Source organism: Peromyscus maniculatus, chromosome 22 (genome assembly GCF_049852395.1).
Source record: "Peromyscus maniculatus bairdii isolate BWxNUB_F1_BW_parent chromosome 22, HU_Pman_BW_mat_3.1, whole genome shotgun sequence".
Taxonomy (NCBI): domain Eukaryota; kingdom Metazoa; phylum Chordata; class Mammalia; order Rodentia; family Cricetidae; genus Peromyscus; species Peromyscus maniculatus.
The window spans coordinates 9,639,868-9,659,926 of NC_134873.1; the positions used below are offsets into that span (position 1 = coordinate 9,639,868).

A 20,059-nucleotide genomic window follows, 5' to 3' on the forward strand; every position below is an offset into this window, starting at 1 on the left:
GTGTCAAGATAGAGTCTCTTACTTACCTACATTCACCAAATAGTCTAGGCTGGCTGGTCAGCAGGCCCCAAGGATCCCCCTCTCTGCCTCCCCTGTGCTGGGCTCTCAAGCTCATGCCTGGCTTGTTTTACATGGATTCTTGGGATCAAACCCAGGTTCTCATGTTTATAAGGCAAGCACCTTGCCTACTGAGCATTCTGTGGTCCTGAAGCTGGCTGTTAACACCCCTCTTCTCTCCCCCAATTCCATGTAGACTAAGCAAAACGAAGCCTTCTCTCTAACAGCCAAAGGAAAAGGCCAGGGCACGCTGTCGGTAAGGAAGGAACCCATACCTGCTGGGCCCACCGCTCTCTCCTGTCCCCTCTCCCTGTCCTCGGTCATCCTATGCTCCTATGGGACTCTGTCTCCTCCCACCAGGTGGTAACAGTGTATTATGCCAAAGTCAAAAGCAAAGTCACCTGCAAGAAATTTGACCTTAGGGTCACCACAGTACCAGCCCCTGATACAGGTGAGCAGAATAAAGACCCTTCCATCACCTTCCGACCCCACCCCTTCCCATCCCTGCCCTCCTCCTGAACCAGGATCCGAAGATACCTTCTCCCATCTTTCTGTTTCTGATTGTAGCCAAGAAGCCCCAGGGTGCCGAGAATACTATGATCCTTAACATCTGCACCAGGTGAGGATGTGAGTCCTTGGGGCTCATCCTGGTCAATCCCTCCCCTTAGAAAGACTTCTTCACTGAGGTAGGCCAGAGCCCCTGCTCTGTGCAGGCTGCAAGTGCTGCTGCCTTGAGCTACATCCTCAGTCCGTCTCTGCCCCCTCTGTTAACAGCTCTTCTTATTTCATGCTGCCAAGCTCTTGTATAATATTAGAGGAGCCAGCCTCAATATTATACATCCCAGGAGCTCAGGAGAGAGAACTACTGATGGTGAGGACTATTTTTGGGAAAAATGAATCTCAGCACACCGAGCTCTTAGTCCATTCACTTTTTTTTCTCCTTCGTCCCTTGCTTTACAGTTATGTATCCTTCCAAAATCACAATCCTCCTCTCCACCCAGGACACCCAGCCTGAACTTCCTCAGGCAGTGATTGTCCACTATCAGGATCAAAGAGAGTTGTGATAAGAATCACAATGAGGGGCACTAGTTGTTGATTACCATTTGCGACCCAAAGGGGAAGTGACTAATGAATTGACTAAAGGCTAAATTCGGGTAATATCTAAGAGGGAATCTTATGTGCTCAACTATAGTCTAAAATGTGTTTGGTAAAGAATGTTAAAAACCTAAATATTCCTAGAAGTGGTTAGGTAAGGAGTTAGAGGTCTAAAGTTAGTAAGGCTGTAAGAAAGGAGAGCCTAAGCTAAATTGTGTACAGCTATTACTTAATGTCCACCTGACCTAGGCGGCGTCCCCTTGTAGAATTTACTGTAAGTCAGAAGACTTGTACGTGGGCTGCTATCACTTGTTAGTCCTTGAAGGTTGGGCGCCCACCTGGGAGTGTCTCCTTGTGGAATTTAAGTCAGGAGACTTGCAAGTGGGCTGTTATCATTGTTAGTCCTTGGAAGTTGGGCGCCCACCTGGGTGGTGTTTCCTGTAGTCCTTGAAAGTGGCCAAGGGAGATATCTGATTCCAGAGGAAGCCTTTCCTGAGGCTGTTCTCCAAATACCTGGAATGTGTATGTCCAGAGAGTGATCAGTCCACACTGTTAGCCCTTCTTAGGGAAAAGTCAATTGGGAAAACTATGAAGGCACACATGATTTTCATAACAGAATACAGCTGATAAATTACAAGCCAAGTAACACCAAAAGCTCCTTGGGATTTGGCTTCCTCTAGAGGAATTCCCTGATTCCTCCAGGTAGTGACTTTGCCATAACCAGCTGAATTCTTATGATATGTTCCTGCAGCCCGCAGGACCAAGCTGGCCGTCCCTCCGGCCACACAGCGCATCTCTCACATAACCCCAAGGTTCACTTCCCTCCATCTTCTCTCCTAGTGCGCCATGATGTGACATTCAAACTTGACTGCCAGGGCAATGTTTACTTTTCTTATTATGTGATCACCTTTGCCAGAGAGTTTCCTCTTTCTGTGACTGTATGTGTGTGTGTGTGTGTGTGTGTGTGTGTGTGTGTGTGTATGTGTACACGTGTGTGTGTGTACACGTGTGTGTGTACACGTGTGTGTGTGTACACATGTGTATGTGAGAGTGTGTGTGCATTTTTTCATGCCACAGCTTACATCCACACTGACACACCAGTATTGGTGAAATTATTAAGGCCACTCCACTTAGTTAGAAGGAAGGTTTATTTAGTGGGCAACTTACAAAAAGGGAAAGGTAGGTTGTGGGGTCTGGGGAAGGTGTATCGAAGTCCAGCGGTGTTCTCTGGAGCTCTGCTCAGTCCACCTCCACTGTTCAGCGTCCCGGCACAGAGAGAGCGCTCGCCTATCCAGCTCTCAGGTCTCCAGGCGCCTCCCCGGCCCCGCCTCTTAGGTGTAGGCATGACAGTTGCCAGAGTCTCAATGGGAGTTGGAACTTCCAGATCCAAACTGGAATGGCTACCCACTACATCTCCCCCTTTTTGTCTAAATAAGAAGGTTCTAAACTAATATAAGACTATATACAAAGGAATGGTTATCAAATATTGTCCAGGAATAATGAGGGATAATGACCTAGATAAGATGGAACTACAACCAATGTGAACAATATTAAGCAAGAAACACACACTAAAATCCAGAGAAGTATAGAGCATAGGTAAATGGCATGTTATAAAGATCATTCCAAAAGGTGTCCTATCCTAAAGAACCTGAATCTAATACTTAATATGTTCTATCTAAGATATTATATATACTAAGTTGTAACTATAACTGCTAGTCTTCAATCCCATCAAAGACCTGAGAAGGAACATAATGGTACCTGAGAAATGGTAGATGGATGCAAGCAACTTTCGGGAATCTTGCAAGAGTAGACCAAGACAGCTGGCAGCCTGGACAGTCACCTAATGTTTCTCAGCATTGTTGGTGCATTCAAATTGGCTACAGGCCTAGAGTATCTGACAGACCATTTTCAGAAGCAGGAATTCTGAAAGACCATCTTGCCCTGTCTTGGCAGAGTACAGTGGTCGCTTTCCTTGTGTCCCGCTTGTCCAGAAAGGACAGCATTGCATTTGTACTGTCAGCCATCAGGACAAGGGCAGTTCTTTGCCCAGTAGGCCATTTTGTGCCAAAAAGACAAACTTCCAAATGGAAATGTCTTAGAAGCCCAACATTCTCTCAGGATCAAATTGGTGCAGCCAGGAGCAATTGTGTCTCATGTCAACAGAATTCTAAGTTATTTAAATGCCATATTCTCTAGGTCTATAAAGTGTTTGAAGATTACCTGTCCATCTGACCTATGTATCTGTAAATCTGGATAACCTAACTAACGAAACTATAGAGATGACAGGCATAGGTGACTATAAATCTATAAGTCTTATCTACCAAAATAACCTAAGGACTAAGGCCTCACGTAAACAAGGTAAACAGTCTATGAGCAAATGTATGGTGAAGAACGATGACTTCAAAATTGTGACAATACACAAGATATTTATAACAGAGGTAGGAATATATAGTGTGATATGCAATATGACAATAATCTTAAATATATATCAATATACCAAATATCCTAAACAGAAGTAGAACATACATAAAGTATGACAGATATAAATTTACATTTGTATCAATATAAAAATATTTCAAATAAGAGTAGAAATATATGTACATTATAACAAATATAGTTCTGTATTTGTATCAATATACAAATTATCTTAAACAGGAGTATAAAAATAGTTTACATTTGTATCAACATATAAGAATCTATAACAGTACAAATTACAGTGCAAATTATCTAAGGTTGCTATTTTACTAAATTTGTTTACTAGTATATACAATGATCTACCATCATATCTTATACCTATCCATTCCATTTCTTCTTTTCTCTCTCTTTTTTTTTAGAATACTGAGTCTAATATTTTCTTCTACCCCCAACCCTATAACCATCATCCATAACCCTGAGAATTATGAAACCTAAGGGAGAAGGGGCGTCGTTTTCTTAGAATTGCTTCCTGCCGTTTAGGGGGTGATGTTATCTCTGTTGGGTACTGTGAGAAAGCTCAGATAGTTAAATCTCAGTTAGACTAACTGTAGGTTCTGCGGCAAGTCTTAGAGTAATGGGTAAGATTATCTGAAATTCTGGCAAGAAGTGTAGTATTATGATGATTACCATGGCATCATTCTGGATTGGGTAGAGTTGTTGTTGGGGCCCCATCTTCCTTCTGGAGACTTCTGAGATTGCTATTGGAAAAATTTATTTGTTATCAAAAATGGGAGGTTTGGATTTAAAGAGGACATAGCATGTAAGAAAGGATTCTGAGAAATCAAGAGTAAGCATGGAGAGAATTAGAATTTAGAAGACAATGGTCCTGTTTTATTGGTTTCCTTCTGTCTCACAGCAGAGGGCTCTTCTGATATGGGACTGAAGAATCTCTCAAACTTTTCTTTTAGCAATATGCTTGGGTTTAGAGAAGGAGTGAGCCAATTCCATCTCCAAAGCCAGATTGGCTTATAACTGAATTGGAACCACAACTTTTCTAGATTGATAGAGAGATAGATGTTAGACAGTGAGATTTTACCATGTGTAGATTGGTACCAATAGATTCTTTCTTTCTGCTGTAAACACCTGGATATCCAAGGACTTATGATTTTTGGAAGATGGGTATTTCCATTATCCTGGAAAGACAAAAACAGACCCCTACCCCACCCTTTGATTGTTAAATTTGTCTTACAACTTGTAGAGATGTCACATTGGTGGATGATCTTTTACTTCCCTTCATCAAGGGGTTTTTCCTGTTCGAATTGAATTTTTATTAATTTTGTTGGTATCTATAGCTTCCCCAATGTAGAACATATCTAGGTTTCCATTCTGAGGTCAGCACATCCTTGAAATAAACTGGTTGGTTTAGCTCAAGAGTTTTGTCTGTCGTCCAATGTCTCTCCGCAGCTGTTGTTCCTTTCTCATCAGCATTGAGAAAATTCAAGGTTAATAAAGCACTATGCAGTCTATTTCTAGGAGTCATTGTTACCTGTTGCTGTTTATTTAGCATATCCTTTAAAGTTCAATTAGCTCTTTCTATGACTCCTTGGCCTGTGGGATTGTGTGGTATACCTGTAACATGCTTTATATTGCAATAAGCAAAGAATTGTCTCATTTTATTGGAGACATATGCTGGGGTATTGTCTGTCTTAATTTGTACAGGTATTCCCATGATGGCCATAACTTCTAATAGGTGTGTAATCACAGAATCAGCCATTTCAGAACTCATAGGAGTTGCCCATTGAAATCCTGAAAGGTGTCAATGGTATGATGTACATACTTTAATCTTCCAAATTCTGCAAAATGAAACACATCCATCTGCCAAATTTCATTTCTTTGTATACCTTTTGGATTGCTCCCTGCAGGTAATGGAGTTTGGTTATAGATGGAACAAGTACGACATTTTTTCACAATATCCTTAGCCTGTTGCCAAGTGATGGAGAAATCCTTCTTCAAACCTTTGCTAATCACATGATATTTCTTATGACATTCTGAGGCTTCTAGCACATTATCTATTAGTAACTGATCAATCTCATCATTACCTTGTGCTAGAGGTCCTGGCAGACCTGTATGGGATCTGATATGTGTTATATATATAGGATGTTCTTTTTTTCTGATGATTTCCTGCAATTGTATGAATAATGAAGTTAATTCTGTATTATCAGGAATAAATTCAGCAGTTTCAATATGTAAAACAACTCTCTCTGCATATTGATAGTCAGTGACTATATTGAGGGGTTCTGTGAAGTCCATCAGTACCATAAGAATGGCATACAGTTCTGCCTTTTGTACAAAGCTCCATAGACTTTGTACCACTTTACTTAAGCCTCCTGATTTATATCCTGCTTTCCCTGATTTATTTGCATCAGTATAGAATATGAGGACTCCAGAAATTGGCTTTTGTCATACAATGTGAGGAAGGACCCATTCAGTCTTCTTTATGAATTCTATTCTCTTGCTTTTGGGATAGTGATTGTTAATCTCTCCCAAAAAGTTACTGCAGGCTCTCTGCCAGTATTCATTATCTTTCCATAGTGATGAAATTTCCTCATTAGTTAATGGTACTGCAATTTCTGCTGGGTCCATTCCTGTCAACTGGCGAAGTCTTAATTTACCCTTTTGAATCAAATCAGAGATCTTTTCTATATAAGTCTTTAATTTCTTATTTGGTTTACGTGGTAGGAATATCCATTCCAATATAATATCATTGCTCTGTATCAAAATACCTGTTGGGGAATGTCTGTAGGGGAATATGACAAGAATGCATTTAAGTTCTGGATCCACATGATCCACATGTACTTCTTGAATTGTCTTTTCTACTAGAGCCAATTCCTTCTCAGCTTCGGCTGATAATTCTCTTGGACTATTTAATTTTTTGTCCCCTTCTAGAGTATTAGCCAAATTTTGTAGTCCATCTTTGGATCAGCTAATAGGATATCATCCATATAGTGATAAATTATGGAATGTGGAAACTTTACACGAATTGTCTCTAATGGTTTCTACACAAAGTATTGGCACAAAGTAGGGCTGTTTAACATTCCCTGTGGAAGGACCTTCCATTGATATCTCTTGACTGGCTGAGAATTATTATAATTAGGTACTGTGAAGGCAAATTTTTCTCTATCATTTTCTTGTAAGGGTATGGTAAAAAAAACAGTCTTTTAAGTCAATAACTATTACCGGCCATTCTTTGGGTAGCAGAGAGGGCAAGGGCATCCCAGTCTGTAGAGAGCCCATTGGCTGAATTACTTTATTAATAGCTCTCAGATCTGTCAGCATTCTCCAATTACCAGATTTTTTTTAATAAATACAGGAGAATTCCAAGGGTTGGTAGATTCTTCAATGTGTTGAGCACTTAATTGCACTTGAACCAGCTGTTCTAAAGCTTGTAGCTTCTCTTTTGTCAAAGGCCATTGTCCAACCCAGACAGGTTTATTAGTTAGCCATTTTAAAGGTAAGGCAGTTGGTACTTCTGAGAGTTCAACAACAGTCGTGCTCTGTTTGTGAACAGCCTGAATGGTTGGTGACTGATTTTTACAGCATGTCATGATATTATTCCTAGAAATATGCATTGGTCTGTATTCCTTTTCTGGAAGTGTAGGAATTTTAATCTGGGTATTCCACTGTTGTAACAGATCTCAGATCTCGGCCCCAAAGATTTACTGCTACATTTGCTACATAAGCTTCAGCCTTCCTCTCTGTCCTTCTGGCCCTATGCATTCAACCCATCTTGAACTCTGTTTTATCTGAGATAGGGTGCCAATCCCTAAAAGTTGGACATCAATCTCTTGAAGAGGCCAATTGGGATGCCATGATTTTGGTGTAATTATAGTCACATCTGCACCTGTGTCTACCAGGCCCACCAAAACCAGGCCATTAATTAGAATTCTAAGCTTTGGTCTTTGTTCATTTATGGAAGTCTGCCAAAACATTTGTTTTATTGTGTTCTTTGTAAACTGTGATTCATCTATCAGAGCTGTTTTATCATCCATTGCAGTATCAGTTTTTACATTAGGCATTGGTTTATTCAGTTGTTCTGGAGAGGAATTTCTTCCACAGTGGCTGGGAATGTTCGTACTACGTTTTATTTGGGTGCCTGCAAGAGGCCCCCTGAGGCGTTTCCCACCAGTAAAGGGTTGCCTCGTATATCTATTTTTGATCTGCACTCACTGGTCCAGTGTCGGCCTTTGCCACATCTTCTACATAATCCAGGAGGTGGTTGGGGTCTCCTGTTCAGGCTATTCCTAGAAGGAGTATTACTTCTAGGAGTACCCCATGTACAGTTTTTACTTATATGACCTGGTGTACCACATTTAAAACATTTGGTACTATGGGGCTGTCTTTCACCTCTGGGATTTGTCTCTCTTATCCAAGCCTCATTACTGAAGTTAAGACTCAACACCATTAGTATATTGAATCCATTCTTCCAAAGGAGCTGATCTGATCTTTAATGGTGTAAGTATTCTTTTGCATTCTGCATTAGCATTGTCGAATGCCAAGGACTCAGTTAATACTTTTTTTAATTCTTTATCTGACACAGCTTTTGTTATAGCTGTGTTCAGCCTTTATAAAAAAATCAGTGAAGTGTTTGTGTGATCCCTGAAATATCTTTGTGTATACCTCAGTTGGTTTTCCAGGTTCTGGAATATTTTCCCAAGCATTTAGAGCTGCTGTACAGCATAAGGATATTGTATGCTCATCATAAGTGGCTTGTACTTTCCTGTCAGCAAAACATCCCTTACTAAGTATTTGATCTTGGGAGATCACAAAACCTCTGACTTTACCTTGTTGTTCTAAATTTTTTTTGCCTCTTCTCTCAACCAGCTTTTCCACTGTAACTGCTGGCTATATTCTAGAACAGCTGAAATTAACTGATGCCAGTCATCTGGAATGATTCTATGTGAGGTAGACCACGAATTTTACATCTGTTTTACATATGTGGAATGTATCCCATACGTAACTACTGCTTTAAAGTCCATTGTTGAAATTGGTTGTAATGTATATGTCATATATGGCTCGGGGTTTGTGTCATCTGCTGGCTTCTCATGGACGATAACAGGATAAGCCATTGTATGAGAGCCATTTGGAGATGTTACAACCTCTATGGTCTTGACCTTCTGCTTATTAGGTTCCTTGTCATGTTTACTGAGAGTTTCTTCTAGGGCTTGCAAACAAACACCTAGGGTCTGTTCTAGGGAGTAAACCTCCTCTCTTGCAAGGGACTCCAGATTTCTCATGGAATCATAGAAGTTTTTATGTTCTTATGAAACACATGATTCCATGGACCTTATCTTATCAATTAATGATAATCTTTCTTCCTTATATACTGTCTTAGTAGCCACAACTTCACTTTGGAGAGTTAGTGTTCTATCCATTAAATATTCATATTTATTATCAATAAAATCAATTTTGGGTACAAGCCTGTTTTGTAAATCCTGATTAGCAGATTCTAGAGAAAGAATCCTTTTCTATAAACCTTCATTGCTATCTTTTAAAGCCTGTTTCAGTCCCAATAATGACTCATCTTTGTTCTTAAACCAGTGTTTGAACACTGTGTGAATTATTATGATGAATGCCAAAATGGTACAGGCCAGACATGCCTTAGGAACGTCGTAAGTTTCCAGGAAGATGTCATTCATCATACAGGCAAAAAGGTTTTTAAATTCTTGTGAGGTAATGTTGTCGGCCATATTACAAGAATTACTCAAAATTTGTTAGTCAATTTTAAGGTGTAAAATTATCAAGTACCTTTACTTGAAACGATATGCTTACCTTTCATGGTTTTGGGGTATGTAGTAGCACTTTTCAGCCAGCAGGTGGCGTTGGTACAGCTCCAAAACAGGGCTTGCTGGCGATCTTGGCGGGAGTCAGAGATGGCAGAAATCGGAGCCAGCACTCTCCAGCCTCTTTTGCTGGTCTCGGGGCTAAGCTAGGGAACTGAGATCAGACTAGCTGCTCCCTTATTGGGAATGGAATCATGTAGGCGATTCCTGGTTATATGGAACATTGCAGGCGGGTTTAGGTACCCGCCAGCCAGGGAGGAGAGGACGGGAGCAGCCCAGGCTTTGGAATTTGCCCCATGCGAGTGCAGATATTGGTGAAATTATTAAGGCCACTCCACTTAGTTAAAAGGAAGGTTTATTTAGTGGGCAACTTACAAAAAGGGAAAGGTAGGTCACAGGGTCTAGGGAAGGTGTATCGCAGTCCAGCAGTCTTCTCTGGAGCTCTGCTCAGTCCACCTCCACCGTTCAGGGTCCTGGCACAGAGAGAGCGCTCACCCATCCAGATCTCGGGTCTCCAGGTGCCTTCCCTAGCCCCGCCTCTTAGGTGTAGGCATGACAGTTGCCAGAGTCTCAATGGGGGTTGGAACTTCCAGATCCAAGCTGGAATGGCTACCCACTACAGACCAGCCTTCCACACCGACACACCAGCATACAAACCGACACACCAGCCCTCCACACTGACACACCAGCCCTCCACACCCACACACCAGCCCTCCACACCGACACACCAACATCCACACTGACACACCAGCCCTCCACACTGACACACCAACATCCACACTGACACACCAGCCCTCCACACTGACACACCAGCATCCACACTGACACACCAGCCCTCTACACTGACACACCAGCCCTCCACACCGACACACCAGCCCTCCACACTTACACACCAGCCCTCCACACCCACACACCAGCCCTCTCTGCTGCCACACCAGCCCTGGGATAACTCACTAAGTAGCCCAGGCTAGCCTCAGCTAGTCTCCCACCTCAGCCTCCCAAGTGCTGAGGCAGCATGGAGCGCCTCACCTGCCTGTATCTACTTACGTTTCCCTCAGACAAGTGTTTCCCAATCCAAACCCCTCTTCAGGGCTGGGTATAAAGCAAGAGCCTGGGTCCCAGTGAGACCCCTCATCCAGACACTGGCCCTGGGTGCCGACCCCATCCTGAAAGCTGACAGCCTTTTTTTTTTTTTTTCTGCCATGTGCAGGTACCTGGGAGACGTGGATGCAACCATGTCCATCCTGGACATCTCCATGATGACTGGATTTGTTCCGGACATAGACGACCTGGACCTGGTAGGGAGGCTTGGGTCTGGGGTGCAGGGAGTCTGAGGTCCAGAGAGGCTGTGGGGAGACGCGGAGTGATTCTCACCAGCTCTGCTCTTCCTCAGCTGAGCCAAGGAGTGGACAGATACATCTCCAAGTACGAGCTGAGCAAAGAGTTCTCCACCAAGAACACCCTCATCATCTACCTAGAAAAGGTACTGCCGTCCCAGGGAGGGTTCCATGTCTCCCTTCCTGTCCTTTCCCAGATGAGTTTCTCCCTCCCTCATGACAGGTAACTCAGGCTAGCCTCAGGCTTGGGAATACAGGATCCGTGCTATGGGGTGATCAGAGAAAGAGTTTGTAAAATGTGGTGACCAACTCCAAGCTGCCCCTCCCCTCCCCACAGTCTAACTGGTGTGGGAGATAAGCGAGTTCTCTGCTCCATGATCAGGGACCCAGACTCCTTCCATGAGTGGGTATACCCCCCCCAGGATGATCTTTGAGTGTGCAGCAACTGCGTCAGAAAAGTGAACTGTGCATGAGTTTGATTGTGCAAGGCAGGGTCTCTCCGTGTAGGCTGAACTGGCCCCAAACTCACAATCGTCCTGCTTCCTCCTCCCGAGGTTGGAATTATAGAGGTGTGTCACCAGACCTGGCTATCCGAGATGTTTTCGTGAGCACTGTCAGAGCGGCCCCTCATTGCTCTAACAAAACACCTGAGGTGGCTTGATAGAGAGAGAGATGTTAAGGGCAAATTGTTGGAAAATAACAGCCCAGCACTGGTTGATCCCAACTGTTTAGCCTGTAACAAAAGCCCCAGGCAGATGGCTAGAGAGCGTGCCAGAGAAAGGCCACACAGTGCAGGCAGGGCCAAGAGAAGTCCAGGAACCGCACTCCTTTTTATAATGACCTACATGACGGTAACAAATTCCCTCCACTGAGAGCTGGTCCGCTCCTCCCAGAGAGGCACTAATCCTCTCCAGAGGTGATCCCCTATGGCCCAGTTACCTCCCTTAAAGGTTCGGTCTGCTTAATGCCACTGCATTGTGGTCTGAATGAAGAGAAGTCAGAACAAACAGCAGCAGGTAGACAGTGGCCAGCGGCCAGAGCGCCGTCACCTGGGTACCTCTAACTCAGAGTGAGGCTGCGAGCGGTCTGGCTCCAAACGTGATGGAAAAGGAAGTCAGGGTCGATGACTGCTCCTTCCTCCTTGCTGGTCCACCCCACACCTTCTAGAGCAGTGGTTCTCAACCTTCCTGACACGACATCCTCATGTTATAGCGACCCCCAACCATAACATCTCCTTCATTGCAACTTCATGACTGTAATTCACTAGTGTTATGGGTCACAATGTAAACATCTGTACTTTCTGATGGTCTTAGGTGACCCCTGTGAAAGGGTTGTTCAACCCCCAAAGGGGTTGCGACCCACAGGTTGAGATCCACTGTTCTAGAACATGCTTGGTCCCTCAATTTCTTCACGATGGCTCCAAAGGCCAGGGCTGTGTCCGGGGCTTCCTCTGTGACCCTCCCTGACCAGCTCCACTCTTCCCCTCAGATCTCACACTCTGAAGAAGAATGTCTGTCCTTCAAAGTCCACCAGTTCTTTAAAGTGGGACTCATCCAGCCGGGCTCGGTCAAGGTCTACTCCTATTACAACCTGGGTGAGCAGGCAAGGCAGGGCAGGATGTTGGGGGTTCCGTGTGTTCAACGACCCGGAGATCTGAGTATCAGTTCTGGCAGCACCAAAGATTAAAACATTGGGGGTCCTGGGGGTCCCTATGCTGAGGTTCTTTGAGTCCTAGGAATTGGAGAATTGGGAGACGCAGGGTCCAAGGATTTGCAGGTTGGGGTTTGAGGAGCCAAGACTCCTAGAGGCTGGGAGGGCCTGAGAATTCTAGGGACCTACCGTTTTGACGTCTGAGCGTCTCAGGGCTCTAGATGGAGGTCTCAAGACACTACAGTCGACTTGAAGGGCCAAAAGAACAGAAAACCTGGGGTCTGAGTGTCACAGGGGTCCGGGGTTGGGGACCTAGCATCTCAGGGCTGAGGGGACTCACTGGGCATTTCCCCGCAGGAGTGGTCTCTGGGGTGAAGTCCCTGGCCCTCTGACCTCTTCCCATCACTTCTGCCCACAGAGGAATCCTGCACCCGGTTTTACCATCTGGATAAGGAGGATGGAATGCTGAGCAAGCTCTGCCACAATGAAATGTGCCGCTGTGCTGAGGGTGGGTACCAGGAGGGCGTGAAGGGTGGACGGGGCCAGGATACATGGACACAAACTCTCCACTCCCATGGGGGACGCGCTCGGCCCAAAGCCTCACTCAGGGGACCTGGAGTAGGATAGGTGTTCCCTCTGGGGCCAGCCCCAGCGCAGACAGAGGGACTCAAGAGCCTGTGTCACCCCACCCCACAGAAAACTGCTTCATGCACCAGGCACAGGAGGAGGTCAGCGAGAAGGAACGGCTGGAAAAGGCTTGCGAGCCTGGAGTGGACTATGGTGAGTGTGACTCCTGCCGGCTCTGTCACACCGTGTGGAGTGAGCGATGGGGTGGCGTGATGGTGTGTGACTAGCAGGGAACAGCAGGTGCCTGTGTTCCGTCGGGCTCTGGCTGTGTGTGACTGTTGCGTTTGGAACACGTGTAGATGTGCAGTGAAGGGGTGTGCGTGATCTGTGTTGTGTGATGTTTTCTGGGGAGGCATTCACCCCAGATAAGGCACAGAACCCCCAAGTCCAGCTTACTGAACCAGTGAGTTACTGGGGTTACTCATTAAAGCTGGAGTGAGGGGTTCCTCACAGGAGCATGAATGACTTTTATAACCTCTGGGAAGGGCCCTGTGGACCTGGTAAGTTTCATTTATTTCCTGAGTCTTAAGGGCCCTTCCTCCAGAACCTGAGGCTTCAATGTCAAGGGTGTAGCTAAATACTAGGGAGTCATGGCCTGAGTGGGTGCTAGCAAGTGAGAGAAGGTGGGTGTGGCTATGGGAGGGGTTGCCCAGGAGGCTGTAGTACATAACCATGGGTATGTGGAGCTGTGGATGGGATTAGCTCAGTCGGTATGGCTCTGTGTGCCCAAGCGGGAGGTCCTGGATTTCATCCCCAGCACCCGGGGAAAAGCTCAGCACGGTGACACATGTCCCTAATGTGAGCACTGGGGAGGCAGAACCAGGAGGTTCTCAGGGCCAGCCTGGCCGCACCAATGAGTTCAAGGTTTCAGTAAGGTCCTGTCTCAGAAAAACACGAGCAATGTGGCTGACTGGAGAAGAGCTGCCTCTGTCTATAAGACTCCTTGCCTATAATGCTGATCGTGGGCATGGTACTGTGGCTATGAATGTGCACGTGCTTCTGTGGCCTGGAGTAGCCGGTACCCTCAGTCACAGGAAACTTTTCCATGGATGGCTGTGCCTGTCGGCAGCGGTAACACTCACAGGTAGCTGTGACTGAGTACAGGAGTGAGTCTGGGCATGGCTGCTGGTTGTGTGTGTTCCTGGGACGGGACACACTGAAGTGTCCATGGCTCTGACTCAGCCTGTCTCTGCTGGTAGGTGGGGGAGTCACATGGTCAGGGGCAGGTGCTGGTGAGAGCCCCATGGCCAACCCTGCTCATGACCCTCACTGCCCCTTCCCCCCACAGTGTACAAGACCAGGCTAGTCTCGACGGAGCTGTCGGATGATTTTGACGAGTACATCATGACCATCCAGCAGGTCATCAAGTCAGGTACCCAGCCCTCTGTCTTCCCACCTCCCCACCCCCACGCCCTCTGCGGGGGCTCAGCCTCCCCTTCCCTGCTCCACAGGCTCAGATGAGGTGCAGGCAGGGCAGGAACGCAGGTTCATCAGCCACATCAAGTGCAGACAAGCCCTGAAGCTGCAGAAAGGGAAGCAGTACCTCATGTGGGGCCAGTCCTCGGACCTCTGGGGAGAAAAGCCCGAGTAAGTGCCCATTCTGCGCATGTGCACGCTGTGGCTGCCCCTCTAGCCCCACCCACTGCCGCAGGAGCCCGCCCTCACCTGCTCTCCCTTCCCCAGCTACATCATCGGGAAGGACACGTGGGTGGAGCTCTGGCCCGAGGCTGATGAATGCCAGGATGAGGAACACCAGCAGCAGTGTAGGAATCTGGGGTCCTTCACAGAGAACATGGTGGTTTATGGCTGCCCCAACTGACCACAGCCCAGCCCTCCAATAAATCTTCAGTTGTAATTCACCCTCCTTCCAGTGTCTGGAGTTGTGGTGTGTGTGTGTGTATGCGCGCGCGCACACACGTGAGTGTGTAAACATGTTTCTGTGTAAGGTGCATGTGTGCGCATACATGTGGACACCAAAACCATTCCTTTTTTTCATTTGTTTTTGTTTTTGTTTTTCTTTTCTTTTGTTTGTTTGTTTGTTTGTTTGTTTGTTTTTCAAGACAGAGTTTTTCTGTGTAGCCCTGGCTATCCTGGAACTCACTACATAGACCAGACTGGCCTCAAACTCACAGAGGTCCACCTGCCAAGTGCTCGGATAAAAGGGGTGCCCAGGCAGCCTCGTTTTGACAGTTTGTTTTGAGACAGGGTCTCATGTAGTCCAGGTTCCCCTAAAATTTAAGCCCCTCCTGCCTCAGTCTTCATAGCCCATGAAACGGCATGCTCCACCCTGCCCATTAACATTGTAGGTGGGTAAAACCAATCAGACTAAAAAAGTCTGTTCAGAGGAAGTGTTCTGTATGAGCATTGGGAGTCAGGGGTGGGACAGGTCACTGAACATCTAGCACATGATGGGTGTTCAGTACCTGAGATGAGCCGCGGGTGGTGGTACATGCTGAGACGGTAGGATTGACATGAGTCCAACCCCGACCTGGGCAACATGGTGAGTGCCCTACCAGCCAGGGCTGCCTGCGAGTCCCTGTCTTGAAGCAGAACAGAGCTAGGTTGCATCCCTTCTGCTGCCGAGGGTGCTTTGGAAGCCCCTCACTGTTTTCTCTTTTCCATCAGGTGGGGTTCAGCTTGAGTCGGGTTCGATCTGGCAGCATTCACTCCTACTCGGTGAGTGGAGCGCATCAGAGGGGATGAGAGAGCTGATATGGTGTTCAGGGCTTGTCTTCTTCGGGTAAAGCCTACAGCCCTGGGTTCTTTTCCAGAGATGGGGCAGGGAGAGGCCCCGGGTGAATGGATAGCACATGGAACGAGGCTAGATCCACAGGCAGCTGTAACCCAGGTCCTTTCTGTCCACTCCCCAGAGCCGGAACTCCCACGGATGCCCTCTGGAGAGAAACAGCAGCAACTTCCTGGTCCTTTTCCTCATTGATATCAAAGACCTGCAGTGAGTGGGGACAGGGTACCCCCAAAGATCCACAGCCCTAGGGAGAAAGCCAGTCACTTTTGCTCCATGGTACATCGTGTGTTTGTGTGTGTATGTGTATATGTGCACCGCATGCTCCTGGAAATTGAACCTACTGCCTTACAAATTGTAGGCAAGTGCTATAACCCTGACCACGCCCCTGGGCCCTCACTGGGGTTTTGTGGGCGGAGCTCCATCCTGACCACACCCCTAGGCCCTCACTGGGGGATTCTAGGCGGGGCTCCACCCTGAGCCATGACCCCAGTCCTATTTGTACCTTTTATTTTAAGACAGGTGTTCAGTAAGTTTTACCAGTTTGAGCCTTGAACTCACTCTGTAATCCAGGCTGACACTGAACTTGCAATCCTCCTGCCTCTGCCTCCCAAGTACCTTGGATCACAGGCCTTTTGTCCTCAGACCAGGCCACGTTGTCTTCTGATTTGGTGGCCCTTCCCAGTAGACAACCATAACTGTGGGAGCTACCTTGACGGGTGGTAGCCAGAGGCTGAGATCTGGTGGCCAGTGGCTCAGGGAGATTCTCCAGCCCCTTAGGGAGGGCATCCACACACATTGTATACCTGACCACAGATCACCCTCCCCTTTTCCTATCCCTCCCTCACCCAAGGGTCCAAGTCCGAAAATATGGGGAGCAGAGGAAGTTGTTCATCTCCCCTGGCCTCCTCCCTGATGCCCCGGCCCCATCAGGCATCCCGAAACCAGAGCCAGCAGGCACCCCTAAGGAGAACAGTGGTAAGTCCGGGAGGCTGGGCAGAGCTGCCCTGGACATACCCCAATTTTCTACCCATCTGTCTTTTAACAGTCACTCACCCATCTCCTACAGAGAACTCTGCCGTCAAGGAGGATCAGGCAAAGCCCGGAGCACCCCCAGTCTCAGGAGAGAAAACTATCCCGGGGGCACCCGGACACTCCACAGAGGGCCAGCCACAGAGGCAGCTGCCCACGCGGGACCCCGGCAGGAAGGAGGAGGACCTGGTGTTGGGACTGGGCCACCTCAACGACTCATATAACTTCAGTGTGAGTGCCTGCTTTGCCCAGATGTCCCCGCCTCCCCCGAACCCTGAAGCAGCTGGGGAACCCTACTGGGACCCCCCCCCCCATCTCTTGTGACTAGTTCCACGTGGTGATTGGCTCCAGGGAAGAGGAAGGCCAGTACAGCCTCAACTTCCACAACTGCCACAACTCCATTCCCGGCCATGAACAGCCGTTCGACCTCACCGTGAGTGTCCAGGGACAGGCACACCCACCCCGCTGAATGGCTCTGTCTTCGTCCTGTGGTTGTCTTTGTGTTTTTATCACACTTTATTTATTGGGGTGAGGGGAGAGGGTGTGCACCACAGCATGTGTGTGGAGGTCAGAGGACAACTCTGAGGAGTCACTTGTCTCCTCCCACCTGCGGGCCTCAGGGATCGAACTCAGGTCGTCAGACTTGGCAGCAAGCTTCTTTACCCACTGAGCCATCTTGTGAGCCCCTGAATGAACTGAAAGTCTCCCATTGGGCTTTGGTGAGGCATGCAAGCTAGGGTATCCAACTGTCCTCAAATCGGAAGTATTTAGAGAATACAAAATTTTATCTATTTCAGGTGTGTGCAGTGTGTGTGTGTGTGTGTGTGTGTGTGTGTGTAAGGAAGCTTGTATGGTGTACAAAGGAAGTCACAGTCAGCTCTCACTGGTGTTCCTCCGGATGCTGTCCATCTTGATATTTGCTTTTTGTTTGTTTTGTTTTGAGACAGAGTCTCTCTTTGTAGCCCAGGCTGGCCCAGAACTCACTATGAAGACCAGGCTGGCCTCAAACTCACAGAGATCCGCCTGCCTCTGCCTCCCGAGTGCTGGGATTAAAGGCGTGGGCCACCACCACCCAGCGCTCACCTTGTTTTTTGAGACAGGGTCTCTGACTGGCTTGGAGCTCACAGATTCAGGCAGGCTGGCTGGCTAGCGAGCCACAGGGACCCACCTGTCTCCACTTCCATGCTGGGCCTTCAAGCAAGGCTGCCATCCCAGGCTTTCTTGATGTGGGTTCTGGGGATCTGAACTCGGCTCTTCATGACAGCGCTGCCTCCCCAGCCGAGTCCTGAGCATCCTGTAGACTCGTTTGACATTTGTTTTTAATGTGAGTGTGTGAAGTGTGTGTGCAGTGTGTGTGCAGTGTGTGTGCAGTGTGTGTGCAGTGTGTGTGCAGTGTGTGTGCAGTGTGTGTGTGCAGTGTGTGTGTGCAGTGTGTGTGCAGTGTGTGTGTGCAGTGTGTGTGCAGTGTGTGTGTGCAGTGTGTGTGCAGTGTGTGTGCAGTGTGTGTGCAGTGTGTGTGCAGTGTGTGTGCAGTGTGTGTGCAGCACACGCGGAGGTCAAAGGGCAAGTTACGGCGTCAGTTCTCTCCTCGCGTGTGTTCCGAGGATGGCCACCTGAAGCCGTCCTTGGCCTCCACTCATATAAACAGAATCACACGGTATGCCCTAAGTCAGTGGTGCCCAACCTGAGGGTCTCGACCCCTTTGGGGGCTGCACACCAGGTGACCTGTGTATCAGATATTTACAATACAGTTCATAACCATAGCAAATCTACAGTGATGAAGTCACCGCGAGATAGTTCTGTGGGGGAGGGGGGTCACCACAACAGTACAGCTCAGAGCCGTATCAAAGGGTCACAGCATCAGGAAGGCTGAGAACCGCTGGCCAAAATGATCCGGTCACAATGTGGGGATGTTGTATTAGATGCTATGAGTCGCTTTTCTCCTGGGAGGCCCCTAACCAACACCATGTAATCCTAGCGCCAGGGAGGTGGGGAGGGGCAGATCCCTGGGCCCCGCTGCCCAGCCAGCCTAGCCTACTTCTTGCATCCCAGGCCCTTGAGACACCCTGTTTCAGAACTAGGGTAGGCGGCACCCAAGCAACAGCAGCGAGGCTGGCCTGTAGCTGTCCCTCCTGAGGACACAGTGCGGGGAGGGTGGTTAATCTACCTTAGGCCACAGAGGACACTTATACCAAGGCATGGCGGTTCAAGCCTCTAACTCCAACATTCAAGAAGCCGTTGATAGGGCCATGGCTGGGCATGGTTGAGAATGCCCGGCAGACCTAGGCACATCGGCCTAGCCATTTCCGGGTCAAAACGTCTTGCATGACTAGGACCCCATGTCTTTGCGTTGTTGCATAAAGCGCACAGTGCAACCATGTGATCTACGCGCAAGTGTGGTATAGCCATATGGGCCTGTGTGCACAGGTGCGGCCCAGCCTTTATAACCCGGCACCATATTCCTGGCTGCATCTCTTTACTCACATGTCTTTCCCGCAGGCCTGTGCTCATCTGTCTCTCTCTCTTATCTTTTTTTTGTAAAAGATTTATTTATTTATTATGTATACAGCATGTATGACTGCAGGCCAGAAGAGGGCACCAGATCTCATTACAGATGGTTGTGAGCCACCATGTGGGTGCTGGGAATTGAAATCAGGACCTCTGGAAGAGCAGTCAGTGCTCTTAACCACTGAGCCATCTCTCCAGCCCCTCTCTCTCTTATCTTAATAAAGCTCTTGTTAGTGGATTCTGTTGTGTTTCGTGACATTTCCTCACAGGGTAAGAGTGCCGCTAAATAAGTAACATCTGGTGCCATTGATGAAACGGGAGCTTCTGGGCACTCTGTGCCTGGAAACTGGGAAAACCGGGGACTCTGCTCCATATGCGACAGACCACTGTCCATCATCTGGCCGCACAAATCTGCATGCAACACCACTTCTTCAATTGGTGAGCCCCCACTTTTCGGCCAGCGTAAACGGTTTGCTGAATCTGTGTGAATGCCATTGTGTGTCTGGCATCTCAGTGAGTATTCTTGAAGCTGGGGGAATCCCCGGCCACGGGCTTTACTGGCTACGGTCGGCCCATATTGCAGGCCTAAATTTGTAGCCATCTCCCACATCTGCAGTTTGAGATATTCCTCGTGGTTGGACCACCGCCATTGAGTGCATCCTGCGGCTGTGTGAGAGTAACACATTTTTCCGGCTTGACGAAGTGGTAGACGCTGTTCCAGATTCCCGGGGAATCCTTGCCTCATGAAGCAGGGC

General features: G+C 47.6%; 2 protein-coding genes across 2 annotated transcripts in view; both read left to right on the plus strand.

Annotated features, from left to right (window-relative positions):
* LOC121825191 (complement C3) overlaps positions 1–14,880 on the plus strand; it is a 35,362-nt gene extending 20,482 nt beyond the window's left edge. The window contains exons 31-41 of the mRNA XM_076558894.1: positions 254–313; positions 418–508; positions 625–676; positions 10,618–10,705; positions 10,801–10,890; positions 12,233–12,338; positions 12,813–12,902; positions 13,091–13,174; positions 14,310–14,393; positions 14,473–14,608; positions 14,705–14,880. Of these exons, the coding sequence (XP_076415009.1) occupies positions 254–313; positions 418–508; positions 625–676; positions 10,618–10,705; positions 10,801–10,890; positions 12,233–12,338; positions 12,813–12,902; positions 13,091–13,174; positions 14,310–14,393; positions 14,473–14,608; positions 14,705–14,840 (1,017 nt within the window). The 3' untranslated portion in view covers positions 14,841–14,880. The remainder of the gene's footprint in view (positions 1–253; positions 314–417; positions 509–624; positions 677–10,617; positions 10,706–10,800; positions 10,891–12,232; positions 12,339–12,812; positions 12,903–13,090; positions 13,175–14,309; positions 14,394–14,472; positions 14,609–14,704) is intronic.
* A 72-nt stretch (positions 14,881–14,952) lies between these two features.
* LOC121826319 (protein GPR108-like) lies at positions 14,953–19,742 on the plus strand. The gene is made up of 7 exons (XM_076558936.1): positions 14,953–14,962; positions 15,498–15,697; positions 15,892–15,974; positions 16,618–16,742; positions 16,834–17,027; positions 17,125–17,229; positions 19,574–19,742. The coding sequence occupies exons 1-7, from the start codon at positions 14,953–14,955 to the stop codon at positions 19,592–19,594; spliced, it is 738 nt and encodes a 245-aa protein (XP_076415051.1). The 3' UTR covers positions 19,595–19,742.
* The last annotated feature ends 317 nt before the right edge of the window (positions 19,743–20,059 follow it).

Coding starts and splice junctions, on each gene's coding strand:
- LOC121826319 (XM_076558936.1), top strand. Junction 16,743..16,833: donor CACCCCTAAGGAGAACAGTG/GTAAGTCCGGGA, acceptor CATCTCCTACAG/AGAACTCTGCCGTCAAGGAG. Junction 17,230..19,573: donor AACAGCCGTTCGACCTCACC/GTGAGTGTCCAG, acceptor ATTTCCTCACAG/GGTAAGAGTGCCGCTAAATA.